Source organism: Taudactylus pleione, unplaced genomic scaffold (genome assembly GCF_031769625.1).
Source record: "Taudactylus pleione unplaced genomic scaffold, aTauple2 ptg000278l, whole genome shotgun sequence".
Classification (NCBI taxonomy): domain Eukaryota; kingdom Metazoa; phylum Chordata; class Amphibia; order Anura; family Myobatrachidae; genus Taudactylus; species Taudactylus pleione.
This window is the reverse complement of record NW_028284680.1, coordinates 4,992,523-5,008,573: the sequence shown is the minus strand read 5'-3', so window position 1 is coordinate 5,008,573 and position 16,051 is coordinate 4,992,523. Positions and strand designations below refer to the sequence as shown.

The following is a 16,051-nucleotide window of genomic DNA, read 5'->3' as shown; positions in this document are numbered from 1 at the left end:
TACACAGCTATCCCTCACTACACACACATCTATTCCTCACTACACACACAGCTATCCCTCACTACACACACATCTATCCCTCACTACACACAGCTATCCCTCACTACACACACAGCTATCCCTCACTACACACATCTATCCCTCACTACACAAAGCTATCCCTCACTACACACATCTATCCCTCACTGCACACACATCTATCCCTCACTACACACACAGCTATCCCTCACTACACACAGCTATCCATCACTACACACACATCTATCCCTCACTACACACATCTATCCCTCACTACACACACAGCTATCCCTCACTACACACAGCTATCCCTCAATATACACACAGCTATCCCTCACTACACACAGCTATCCCTCACTACACACACAGCTATCCCTCACTACACACATCTATCCTTCACTACACACAGCTATCCCTCACTACACACAGCTAAACCACACTACACACATCTATCCCTCATTACACACACATCTATCCCTCATTACACACACAGCTATCCCTCATTACACACATCTATCCCTCACTACACACACATCTATCCCTCACTACGCACAGCTATCCCTCACTACACACACATCTATCCCTCACTACACACACATCTATCCCTCATTGCACACATCTATCCCTCATTACACACACACAGCTATTCCTCATTACACACATCTATCCCTCACTACACACACAGCTATCCCTCACTACACACAGCTATCCCTCACTACACACACAGCTATCCCTCACTACACACACATCTATCCCTCACTACACACATCTATCCCTCACTACACACATCTATCCCTCGCTACACACACAGCTATCCCTCACTACACACAGCTATCCCTCACTACACACACATCTATCCCTCACTACACACAGCTATCCCTCACTACACACACAGCTATCCCTCACTACACACATCTATCCCTCACTACAGAAAGCTATCCCTCACTACACACATCTATCCCTCACTGCACACACATCTATCCCTCACTACAAACACAGCTATCCCTCACTACACACAGCTAAACCACACTACACACAGCTACACCACACTACACACACAGCTATCCCTCACTACACACACAGCTATCCCTCACTACACACATCTGTCCCTCACTACACTCACATCTATCCCTCACTACACACACATCTATCCCTCGCTATACACAGCTATCCCTCACTACACACAGCTATCCCTCACTACACACATCTATCCCTCACTACACACACATCTATCCCTCACTACACACATCTATCTCTCACTACACACACATCTATTCATCACTACACTCACATCTATCCCTCACTACACTCACATCTATCCCTCACTACACACAACTATCCCTCACTATACACATCTATCCCTCACTACACACAGCTATCCCTCATTACACACATTTATCCCTCACTACACACATTTATCCCTCACTACACACATCTAGCCCTCACTACACACAGCTATCCCTCACTACACACATCTATCCCTCACTACACACAGCTATCCCTCACTACACACATCTATCCCTCACTACACACACAGCTATCCCTCACTACACACAGCTATCCCTCACTACACACATCTATCCCACACTACACACATCTATCCCTCACTACACACAGCTATCCCTCACTACACACATCTATCCCACACTACACACAGCTATCCCTCACTACACACAGCTATCCCTCACTACACACACAGCTATCCCTCACTACACACACAGCTATCCCTCACTACACACAACTACACCACACTACACACACAGCTATCCCTCACTACACACACAGCTATCCCTCACTACACACATCTATCCCTCACTACACACATTTATCCCTCACAACACACATTTATCCCTCACTACACACAGCTATCCCTCACTACACACATCTATCCCTCACTACACACAGCTACACCACACTACACACAGCTACACCACACTACACACAGCTATCCCTCACTACACACACAGCTATCCCTCACTACACACATCTATCCCTCAGTACACACACAGCTATCCCTCACTACACACATCTATCCCTCACTACACACATCTATCCCTCACTACAGAAAGCTATCCCTCACTACACACATCTATCCCTCACTACACACACAGCTATCCCTCACTACACACATCTATCCCGCACTACACACACAGCTATCCCTCACTACACACACAGCTATCCCTCAGTACACACACAGCTATCCCTCACTACACACACAGCTATCCCTCACTACACACACAGCTATCCCTCACTACACACACAGCTATCCCTCACTACACACACAGCTATCCCTCAGTACACACACAGCTATCCCTCACTACACACATCTATCCATCACTACACACAGCTATCCCTCACTATACACAGCTATCCCTCACTACACACACATCTATTCCTCACTACACACACAGCTATCCCTCACTACACACACATCTATCCCTCACTACACACAGCTATCCCTCACTACACACACAGCTATCCCTCACTACACACATCTATCCCTCACTACACAAAGCTATCCCTCACTACACACATCTATCCCTCACTGCACACACATCTATCCCTCACTACACACACAGCTATCCCTCACTACACACACAGCTATCCCTCACTACACACACAGCTATCCCTCACTACACACACAGCTATCCCTCACTACACACAGCTATCCATCACTACACACACATCTATCCCTCACTACACACATCTATCCCTCACTACACACACAGCTATCCCTCACTACACACAGCTATCCCTCAATATACACACAGCTATCTCTCACTACACACAGCTATCCCTCACTACACACACAGCTATCCCTCACTACACACATCTATCCTTCACTACACACAGCTATCCCTCACTACACACAGCTAAACCACACTACACACATCTATCCCTCATTACACACACATCTATCCCTCATTACACACACAGCTATCCCTCATTACACACATCTATCCCTCACTACACACACATCTATCCCTCACTACGCACAGCTATCCCTCACTACACACACAGCTATCCCTCACTACACACACATCTATCCCTCACTACACACACAACTATCCCTCATTGCACACATCTATCCCTCATTACACACACACAGCTATTCCTCATTACACACATCTATCCCTCACTACACACACAGCTATCCCTCACTACACACAGCTATCCCTCACTACACACACAGCTATCCCTCACTACACACACATCTATCCCTCACTACACACATCTATCCCTCACTACACACATCTATCCCTCGCTACACACACAGCTATCCCTCACTACACACAGCTGTCCCTCACTACACACACATCTATCCCTCACTACACACACAGCTATCCCTCACTACACACATCTATCCCTCACTACACAAAGCTATCCCTCACTACACACATCTATCCCTCACTGCACACACATCTATCCCTCACTACACACACATCTATCCCTCACTACACACAGCTAAACCACACTACACACAGCTACACTACACTACACACACAGCTACACCACACTACACACACAGCTATCCCTCACTACACACATCTGTCCCTCACTACACTCACATCTATCCCTCACTACACACACATCTATCCCTCGCTATACACAGCTATCCCTCACTACACACAGCTATCCCTCACTACACACAGCTATCCCTCACTACACACACATCTATCCCTCACTACACACATCTATCCCTCACTACACACACATCTATTCATCACTACACTCACATCTATCCCTCACTACACTCACATCTATCCCTCACTACACACAGCTATCCCTCACTATACACATCTATCCCTCACTACACACAGCTATCCCTCACTACACACATCTATCCCTCACTACACACACATCTATCCCTCACTATACACACATCTATCTCCCACTACACACATCTATCCCTCACTACACACAGCTATCCCTCACTACACACACATCTATCCCTCACTACACACACATCTATCCCTCACTACACACACATCTATCCCTCACTACACACATCTATCCCTCACTACACACAGCTATCCCTCACTACACACATCTATCCCTCACTACACACATCTATCCCACACTACACACATCTATCCCTCACTACACACACATCTATCCCTCACTATACACAGCTATCCCTCACTACACACAGCTATCCCTCACTACACACAGCTATCCCTCACTACACACACATCTATCCCTCATTACACACATCTATCCCTCATTACACACACAGCTATCCCTCATTACACACATCTATCCCTCACTACACACATCTATCCATCACTACACACACAGCTATCCCTCACTATACACAGCTATCCCTCACTACACACACATCTATCCCTCACTACACACACAGCTATCCCTCAATACACACACAGCTATCCCTCATTACACACATCTATCCCTCATTACACACACAGCTATCCCTCATTACACACATCTATCCCTCACTACACACACAGCTATCCCTCACTACACACAGCTATCCCTCACTACACACACAGCTATCCCTCACTACACACAGCTAAACTACACTACACACAGCTACACCACACTACACACACAGCTATCCCTCCCTACACACACATCTATCCCTCACTACACACATCTGTCCCTCACTACACACATTTATCCCTCACTACACACAGCTATCCCTCATTACACACATTTATCCCTCACTACACACATCTATCCCTCACTACACACAGCTATCCCTCACTACACACATCTATCCCTCACTACACACAGCTATCCCTCACTACACACACAGCTATCCTTCACTACACACAGCTATCCCTCAATACACACATCTATCCCACACTACACAAAGCTATCCCTCACTGCACACAGCTATCCCTCACTACACACACAGCTATCCCTCACTACACACAACTACACCACACTACACACACAGCTATCCCTCACTACACACACAGCTATCCCTCACTACACACATCTATCCCTCACTACACACATCTATCCCTCACTACACACATTTATCCCTCACTACACACATTTATCCCTCACTACACACATCTATCCCTCACTACACACATCTATCCCTCACTATACACAGCTATCCCTCACTACACACATCTATCCCTCACTACACACAGCTACACCACACTACACACAGCTATCCCTCACTACACACACAGCTATCCCTCACTACACACATCTATCCCTCAGTACACACACAGCTATCCCTCACTACACACATCTATCCCTCACTACACACATCTATCCCTCACTACACAAAGCTATCCCTCACTACACAAAGCTATCCCTCACTACACACATCTATCCCTCACTACACACACAGCTATCCCTCACTACACACATCTATCCCTCACTACACACACATCTATCCCTCATTACACACATCTATCCCTCATTACACACACAGCTATCCCTCATTACACACATCTATCCCTCACTACACACATCTATCCATCACTACACACACAGCTATCCCTCACTATACACAGCTATCCCTCACTACACACACATCTATCCCTCACTACACACACAGCTATCCCTCACTACACACACAGCTATCCCTCATTACACACATCTGTCCCTCATTACACACACAGCTATCCCTCATTACACACATCTATCCCTCACTACACACACAGCTATCCCTCACTACACACACAGCTATCCCTCACTACACACAGCTATCCCTCACTACACACAGCTATCCCTCACTACACACACAGCTATCCCTCACTACACACAGCTAAACCACACTACACACAGCTACACCACACTACACACACAGCTATCCCTCACTACACACACATCTATCCCTCACTACACACATCTGTCCCTCACTACACACATTTATCCCTCACTACACACAGCTATCCCTCATTACACACATTTATCCCTCACTACACACATTTATCCCTCACTACACACATCTAGCCCTCACTACACACAGCTATCCCTCACTACACACATCTATCCCTCACTACACACAGCTATCCCTCACTACACACATCTATCCCTCACTACACACACAGCTATCCCTCACTACACACAGCTATCCCTCACTACACACATCTATCCCACACTACACACAGCTATCCCTCACTACACACAGCTATCCCTCACTACACACACAGCTATCCCTCACTACACACAACACTACACACACAGCTATCCCTCACTACACACACAGCTATCCCTCACTACACACATCTATCCCTCACTACACACATTTATCCCTCACTACACACATTTATCCCTCACAACACACATTTGTCCCTCACTACACACAGCTATCCCTCACTACACACATCTATCCCTCACTACACACAGCTACACCACACTACACACAGCTACACCACACTACACACAGCTATCCCTCACTACACACACAGCTATCCCTCACTACACACATCTATCCCTCAGTACACACACAGCTATCCCTCACTACACACATCTATCCCTCACTACACACATCTATCCCTCACTACAGAAAGCTATCCCTCACTACACACATCTATCCCTCACTACACACACAGCTATCCCTCACTACACACATCTATCCCGCACTACACACACAGCTATCCCTCACTACACACACAGCTATCCCTCAGTACACACACAGCTATCCCTCACTTCACACATCTATCCATCACTACACACACAGCTATCCCTCACTATACACAGCTATCCCTCACTACACACACATCTATTCCTCACTACACACACAGCTATCCCTCACTACACACACATCTATCCCTCACTACACACAGCTATCCCTCACTACACACACAGCTATCCCTCACTACACACATCTATCCCTCACTACACAAAGCTATCCCTCACTACACACATCTATCCCTCACTGCACACACATCTATCCCTCACTACACACACAGCTATCCCTCACTACACACAGCTATCCATCACTACACACACATCTATCCCTCACTACACACATCTATCCCTCACTACACACACAGCTATCCCTCACTACACACAGCTATCCCTCAATATACACACAGCTATCCCTCACTACACACAGCTATCCCTCACTACACACACAGCTATCCCTCACTACACACATCTATCCTTCACTACACACAGCTATCCCTCACTACACACAGCTAAACCACACTACACACATCTATCCCTCATTACACACACATCTATCCCTCATTACACACACAGCTATCCCTCATTACACACATCTATCCCTCACTACACACACATCTATCCCTCACTACGCACAGCTATCCCTCACTACACACACAGCTATCCCTCACTACACACACATCTATCCCTCACTACACACACATCTATCCCTCACTACACACACATCTATCCCTCATTGCACACATCTATCCCTCATTACACACACACAGCTATTCCTCATTACACACATCTATCCCTCACTACACACACAGCTATCCCTCACTACACACAGCTATCCCTCACTACACACACAGCTATCCCTCACTACACACACAGCTATCCCTCACTACACACACATCTATCCCTCACTACACACATCTATCCCTCACTACACACATCTATCCCTCGCTACACACACAGCTATCCCTCACTACACACAGCTATCCCTCACTACACACACATCTATCCCTCACTACACACAGCTATCCCTCACTACACACACAGCTATCCCTCACTACACACATCTATCCCTCACTACACAAAGCTATCCCTCACTACACACATCTATCCCTCACTGCACACACATCTATCCCTCACTACACACACAGCTATCCCTCACTACACACAGCTAAACCACACTACACACAGCTACACCACACTACACACACAGCTATCCCTCACTACACACACAGCTATCCCTCACTACACACATCTGTCCCTCACTACACTCACATCTATCCCTCACTACACACACATCTATCCCTCGCTATACACAGCTATCCCTCACTACACACAGCTATCCCTCACTACACACAGCTATCCCTCACTACACACATCTATCCCTCACTACACACACATCTATCCCTCACTACACACATCTATCTCTCACTACACACACATCTATTCATCACTACACTCACATCTATCCCTCACTACACTCACATCTATCCCTCACTACACACAGCTATCCCTCACTATACACATCTATCCCTCACTACACACAGCTATCCCTCATTACACACATTTATCCCTCACTACACACATTTATCCCTCACTACACACATCTAGCCCTCACTACACACAGCTATCCCTCACTACACACATCTATCCCTCACTACACACAGCTATCCCTCACTACACACATCTATCCCTCACTACACACACAGCTATCCCTCACTACACACAGCTATCCCTCACTACACACATCTATCCCACACTACACACAGCTATCCCTCACTACACACAGCTATCCCTCACTACACACAGCTATCCCTCACTACACACACAGCTATCCCTCACTACACACAACTACACCACACTACACACACAGCTATCCCTCACTACACACACAGCTATCCCTCACTACACACATCTATCCCTCACTACACACATTTATCCCTCACTACACACATTTATCCCTCACAACACACATTTATCCCTCACTACACACAGCTATCCCTCACTACACACATCTATCCCTCACTACACACAGCTACACCACACTACACACAGCTATCCCTCACTACACACACAGCTATCCCTCACTACACACATCTATCCCTCAGTACACACACAGCTATCCCTCACTACACACATCTATCCCTCACTACACACATCTATCCCTCACTACAGAAAGCTATCCCTCACTACACACATCTATCCCTCACTACACACACAGCTATCCCTCACTACACACATCTATCCCGCACTACACACACAGCTATCCCTCAGTACACACACAGCTATCCCTCACTACACACATCTATCCATCACTACACACACAGCTATCCCTCACTATACACAGCTATCCCTCACTACACACACATCTATTCCTCACTACACACACAGCTATCCCTCACTACACACACATCTATCCCTCACTACACACAGCTATCCCTCACTACACACACAGCTATCCCTCACTACACACATCTATCCCTCACTACACAAAGCTATCCCTCACTACACACATCTATCCCTCACTGCACACACATCTATCCCTCACTACACACACAGCTATCCCTCACTACACACACAGCTATCCCTCACTACACACACAGCTATCCCTCACTACACACACAGCTATCCCTCAGTACACACACAGCTATCCCTCACTACACACATCTATCCATCACTACACACACAGCTATCCCTCACTATACACAGCTATCCCTCACTACACACACATCTATTCCTCACTACACACACAGCTATCCCTCACTACACACACATCTATCCCTCACTACACACAGCTATCCCTCACTACACACACATCTATCCCTCACTACACACAGCTATCCCTCACTACACACAGCTATCCCTCACTACACACACAGCTATCCCTCACTACACACAGCTATCCATCACTACACACACATCTATCCCTCACTACACACATCTATCCCTCACTACACACACAGCTATCCCTCACTACACACAGCTATCCCTCAATATACACACAGCTATCCCTCACTACACACAGCTATCCCTCACTACACACACAGCTATCCCTCACTACACACATCTATCCTTCACTACACACAGCTATCCCTCACTACACACAGCTAAACCACACTACACACAGCTATCCCTCACTACACACATCTATCCCTCACTACACAAAGCTATCCCTCACTACACACATCTATCCCTCACTGCACACACATCTATCCCTCACTACACACACATCTATCCCTCACTACACACAGCTAAACCACACTACACACAGCTACACCACACTACACACACAGCTACACCACACTACACACACAGCTATCCCTCACTACACACACATCTATTCATCACTACACTCACATCTATCCCTCACTACACTCACATCTATCCCTCACTACACACAGCTATCCCTCACTATACACATCTATCCCTCACTACACACAGCTATCCCTCACTACACACATCTATCCCTCACTACACACACATCTATCCCTCACTATACACACATCTATCTCCCACTACACACAACTATCCCTCACTACACACAGCTATCCCTCACTACACACACATCTATCCCTCACTACACACACATCTATCCCTCACTACACACACATCTATCCCTCACTACACACATCTATCCCTCACTACACACAGCTATCCCTCACTACACACATCTATCCCTCACTACACACATCTATCCCACACTACACACATCTATCCCTCACTACACACACATCTATCCCTCACTATACACAGCTATCCCTCACTACACACAGCTATCCCTCACTACACACAGCTATCCCTCACTACACACACATCTATCCCTCACTACACACATCTATCCCTCACTACACACACAGCTATCCCTCACTACACACATCTATCCCTCACTACACACAGCTATCCCTCACTACACACATCTATCCCTCACTACACATCTATCCCTCACTACACACAGCTATTCCTCACTACACACATCTATCCCTCACTACACACACATCTATCCCTCACTACACACACAGCTATCCCTCACTTCACACACATCTATCCCTCACTACACACATCTATCCCACACTACACACACATCTATCCCTCACTTCACACACATCTATCCCTCACTACACACAGCTATACCTCACTACACACACATCTATCCCTCACTTCACACACATCTATCCCTCACTACACACATCTATCCCTCACTGCACACCCATCTATCCCTCACTTCACACACATCTATCCCTCACTACACACATCTATCCCACACTACACACATCTATCCCTCACTACACACATCTATCCCTCACTACACACACAGCTATCCCTCACTACACACATCTATCCCTCACTACACACACATCTATCTCTAACTAGATCGGGATTGTTCGTCTATTTTTAGGCAGACACTTGGCTATTTGGAGCCTAAAACAGCCACCCAAATCTCACCATGTCATGGCACCTTCAAGAATATATTTTATAGAGACAATTTACGAATAACCCTCAACAACATGAGAACAGACCTTTTGGTCCGGTACGTTGCACTCCTCAGGAGTCTGATCTGGGTATGTGGTTGCGGATTTAGATAACAGACTTGCACCAATACGAAAGGGAAGGTTCCAGGCACCTGTAAGGATGTGCAGCTTTATATTCACCTTCTACCACCAGCTGGGCCGAAGCCGTCACTGCATCCACCTGGTTTCTGGCGGTGCACAAATATCTCCCCGAGTCCTGGGTTGTTACTCGCTGCAGGCTTAATGTGTTCTCGTTGGTAATTGCATACCTGCCAGAAAGGGACCAATAGTACCATTACTGAGTCCTCTCTGCCAGACTTACACAAAGTGACACTCAGCGGCCGATAGCGAGCTGCACCCAGGTCTGTTCTGCGGACGGAAGTTTGGAATTCCCTGGTTTCAGACTGATCTTTTGCACTAAGGACGGGGCTTGAGCAGATGAGCGCTGATAGTGATGAGCAGATGGATGGGGCTGGTGCAGATGAGCACTGATAGTGATGAGCGGATGGATGGTGCTGGTGTAGATGAGCACTGATAGTGATGAGTGGATGGACGGGGCTGGAGCAGATGAGCACTGATAGTGATGAGCGGATGGATGGGGCTGGTGTAGATGAGCACTGATAGTGATGAGCGGATGGATGGGGCTGGTGTAGATGAGCGCTGATAGTGATGAGCAGATGGATGGGGCTGGAGCAGATGAGCACTGATAGTGATGAGTGGATGGATGGGGCTGGTGCAGATGAGCGCTGATAGTGATGAGCAGATGGACGCGGCTGGTGCAGATGAGCGCTGATAGTGATGAGTGGATGGACGGGGCTGGAACAGATGAGCACTGATAGTGATGAGCAGATGGATGGGGCTGGTGCAGATGAGTGCTGATAGTGATGAGCAGATGGATGGGGCTTGAGCAGATGAGCGCTGATAGTGATGAGCAGATGGATGGGGCTGGTGCAGATGAGCACTGATAGTGATGAGCGGATGGATGGTGCTGGTGTAGATGAGCACTGATAGTGATGAGTGGATGGACGGGGCTGGAGCAGATGAGCACTGATAGTGATGAGCGGATGGATCGGGCTGGTGTAGATGAGCACTGATAGTGATGAGCGGATGGATGGGGCTGGTGTAGATGAGCGCTGATAGTGATGAGCAGATGGATGGGGCTGGAGCAGATGAGCACTGATAGTGATGAGTGGATGGATGGGGCTGGTGCAGATGAGCGCTGATAGTGATGAGCAGATGGACGCGGCTGGTGCAGATGAGCGCTGATAGTGATGAGCAGATGGATGGGGCTGGTGCAGATGAGCACTGATAGTGATGAGTGGATGGACGGGGCTGGAACAGATGAGCACTGATAGTGATGAACAGATGGATGGGGCTGGAGCAGATGAGCGCTGATAGTGATGAGCAGATGGATGGGGCTGGAGCAGATGAGCACTGATAGTGATGAGCGGATGGATGGGGCTGGTGCAGATGAGCGCTGATAGTGATGAGCAGATGGATGGGGCTGGTGCAGATGAACACTGATAGTGATGAGTGGATGGACGGGGCTGGAGCAGATGAGCACTGATAGTGAGGAGCGGATGGATGGGGCTGGTGCAGATGAGCGCTGATAGTGATGAGCAGATGGACGCGGCTGGTGCAGATGAGCGCTGATAGTGATGAGCAGATGGATGGGGCTGGTGCAGATGAGCGCTGATAGTGATGAGTGGATGGACGGGGCTGGAGCAGATGAGCACTGATAGTGATGAGCGGATGGATGGGGCTGGAGCAGATGAGCACTGATAGTGATGAGCGGATGGATGGGGCTGGAGCAGATGAGCACTGATAGTGATGAGCGGATGGATGGGGCTGGTGTAGATGAGCACTGATAGTGATGAGCGGATGGATGGGGCTGGTGTAGACGAGCGCTGTTAGTAATGAGCGGATGGATGGGGCACGGTACAGATGAGCACTGATAGTGATGAGCAGATGGATGGGGCTGGTGTAGACGAGCGCTAATAGCGATGAGCGAATGGATGGAGCTGGTGTAGATGAGCGCTGATAGTGATGAGCGGATGGACGGGGCTGGTGCAGATGAGCGCTGATAGTAATGAGCGGATGGATGGGGCACGGTACAGATGAGCGCTGACAGTGATGAGCAGATGGATGGGGCTGGTGCAGATGAGTGCTGATAGTGATGAGCGGATGAATGGGGCTGGTGTAGATGAGTGCTGATAGTGATGAGCAGATGGATGGGGCTGGTGCAGATGAGCGCTGATAGTGATGAGCAGATGGATGGGGCTGGTGCAGATGAGCGCTGATAGTGATGAGCAGATGGATGGGGCTGGTGTAGATGAGCGCTGATAGTGATGAGCGGATGGACGAGGCTGGTGCAGATGAGCACTGATAGTGATGAGCAGATGGACGGGGCTGGTGCAGAAGAGCGCTGATAGTGATGAGCGGATGGACGGGGCTGGTGCAGATGAGCACTGATAGTGATGAGCAGATGGACGGGGCTGGTGCAGAAGAGCGCTGATAGTGATGAGCGGATGGATGGGGCTGGTGCAGATGAGCGCTGATAGTGATGAGCAGATGGATGGGGCTGGTGCAGATGAGCGCTGATAGTGATGAGCGGATGGATGGGGCTGGTGTAAATCAGCGCTGATAGTGATGAGCGGACGGATGGGGCTGGTGTAGATGAGCGCTGATAGTGATGAGCGGATGGATGGGGCATGGAGGAGATGAGCGCTGATAGTGATGAGCGGATGGACGGGGCTGGTGCAGATGAGCGCTGATAGTGATGAGCGGATGGCCGGGGCTGGTGCAGATGAGCGCTGATAATGATGAGCAGATGGACGGGGCTGGTGCAAATGAGCGCTGATAGTGATGAGCGGATGGATGGGGCTGGTGTAGATGAGCGCTGATAGTGATGAGCGGATGGACGGGGCTGGTGCAGATGAGCGCTGATACTGATGAGCGGATGGATGGAGCACGGTGCAGATGAGCGCTGATAGTGATGAGCAGATGGATGGGGCTGGTGTAGATGAGCGCTGATAGTGATGAGCAGATGGATAGGGCTGGTACAGATGAGCGCTGATAGTGATGAGCAGATGGATGGAGCACGGTGCAGATGAGCGCTGATAGTGATGAGCAGATGGATGGGGCTGGTGTAGATGAGCGCTGATAGTGATGAGCAGATGGATAGGGCTGGTACAGATGAGCGCTGATAGTGATGAGCAGATGGATGGAGCACGGTGCAGATGAGCGCTGATAGTGATGAGCAGATGGATGGGGCTGGTATAGATGAGCGCTGATAGTGATGAGCAGATGGATGGGGCTGGTGTAGATGAGCGCTGATAGTGATGAGCAGATGGATGGGGCTGGTGCAGATGAGCGCTGATAGTGATGAGCAGATGGATGGGGCTGGTGCAGATGAGCGCTGATAGTGATGAGCAGATGGACGGGGCTGGTGCAGATGAGCTCTGATAGGGATGAGCGGATGGATGGGGCGCGGTGCGGCCGCACAGGTGAGACAAACTCTAATCACAGGCAGAGGTCTGTATGTATTTCCGAGCACGCAATGCGACCGCATATGAGGCTGGCCTGCGCACAGCTCCGAATCAGGCCATTAGTCCATAGCTACTCTATATAATTAGTTCCAGGGGAACTTTTCTACTGGGCAAGTGCTTTGGACGTCTTGTTTGACGGAGGTCTCGGTGGACATTGGAGAACTGCAATCCCCACTATGTCGCCTTTATTAATAATAACATCCTTTTTTTTGCTTTTTAACCATTCCACTTGATTTATAAATCCCATAGAATAGGAATAAATGTGAGAATTAGTAAACATGTAGCAAAATAGGAACTTTATTGTGCACTTGGGGCCTTATTTAGAGATGGGCGGATTTGCAGAGTCGCACACAAGCGCCTGTGGAAATCCGCCCGACATTGCAGGCTGGAATCACCAGCGCGACTGGTCACTCCTTTGGTCAGGCTGTGGGATCTGACTGGGTGCTGGTCATTTCAAAGTTCAGGAATGTGCCCTCCTGGAAAACGAGGGTGATACGCCTCCGTTTTCACAAACGGTGACTAGTCTAGCCCAGCCCCCGCTACATCCCCCAAACGCCGCAGCATGTCAATCATACTGCAACTTGGGGGGGTCTGCAACTGTAATCGCAGGACCCGTTCTGACATGTGCACAGACATAGACTCGGAAACATCGGATGAACGTTCATCATCGGATCTCTGAATCAGGCCCCTGGGTCTGTACAGAAGAACAGGGGTTTTTCGAGAGAAAAAAAATGCCCATTCTTAAATATCTGGGATTATCCCTGGCAATTAGGAACAATCAGCCACTATGTATATCAGCAGATAATGATCTCTTATGTGTGGCCGGTATACACTATAATACTTAGCTGTAATTACACATACCTCCCAGTGGGGAGCGCTCCCCTCTCTTTGCTCCATTGTACAACAGGTCTAGGGACCCCCTGCGCTCCACAGAGAAACTGGACAGTGCTTCCAGACTTCGTGACCACGTCTGCTGGCTTACTGGTAAACTGGGGGGGTTCTAGGAGCAAAGCGGAATATAAAATGAGTTCTCATGAGATCAGGAATTCACACCGACATCTCCATGCAAGAAGAACAGTCAACCCCCATACAGTACACCATGACAATAAGCGAGCCCCTTACAGTATACTGTGACAATGAGCGAGCCCCTTACAGTACACCATGACAATGAGCGAGCCCCTTACAGTACACCATGACAATGAGCAAGACCCTTACAGTACACCATGACAATAAGCGAGTCCCTTACAGTACACCATGACAATAAGCGAGCCCCTTACAGTACACCATGACAATAAGCGAGCCCTTTACAGTACACCATGACAATGAGCGAGCCCCTTACAGTATACTGTGACAATGAGCGAGCCC

The 16,051-nt window shown here is 48.5% G+C and overlaps 1 protein-coding gene across 3 annotated transcripts in view; it reads right to left on the bottom strand.

Moving 5' to 3' along the window:
- Positions 1-16,051, bottom strand: part of ROBO4 (roundabout guidance receptor 4) — a 389,036-nt gene that overhangs the window by 196,819 nt on the left and 176,166 nt on the right. For all 3 annotated transcript variants that reach the window (XM_088481797.1, XM_088481796.1, XM_088481795.1), the window contains 2 exons: positions 15,548-15,686; positions 11,280-11,407 (listed from right to left, as the gene is read on the bottom strand). In XM_088481797.1, coding sequence (XP_088337923.1) covers positions 11,280-11,407; positions 15,548-15,686 — 267 coding nt within the window. The remainder of the gene's footprint in view (positions 1-11,279; positions 11,408-15,547; positions 15,687-16,051) is intronic.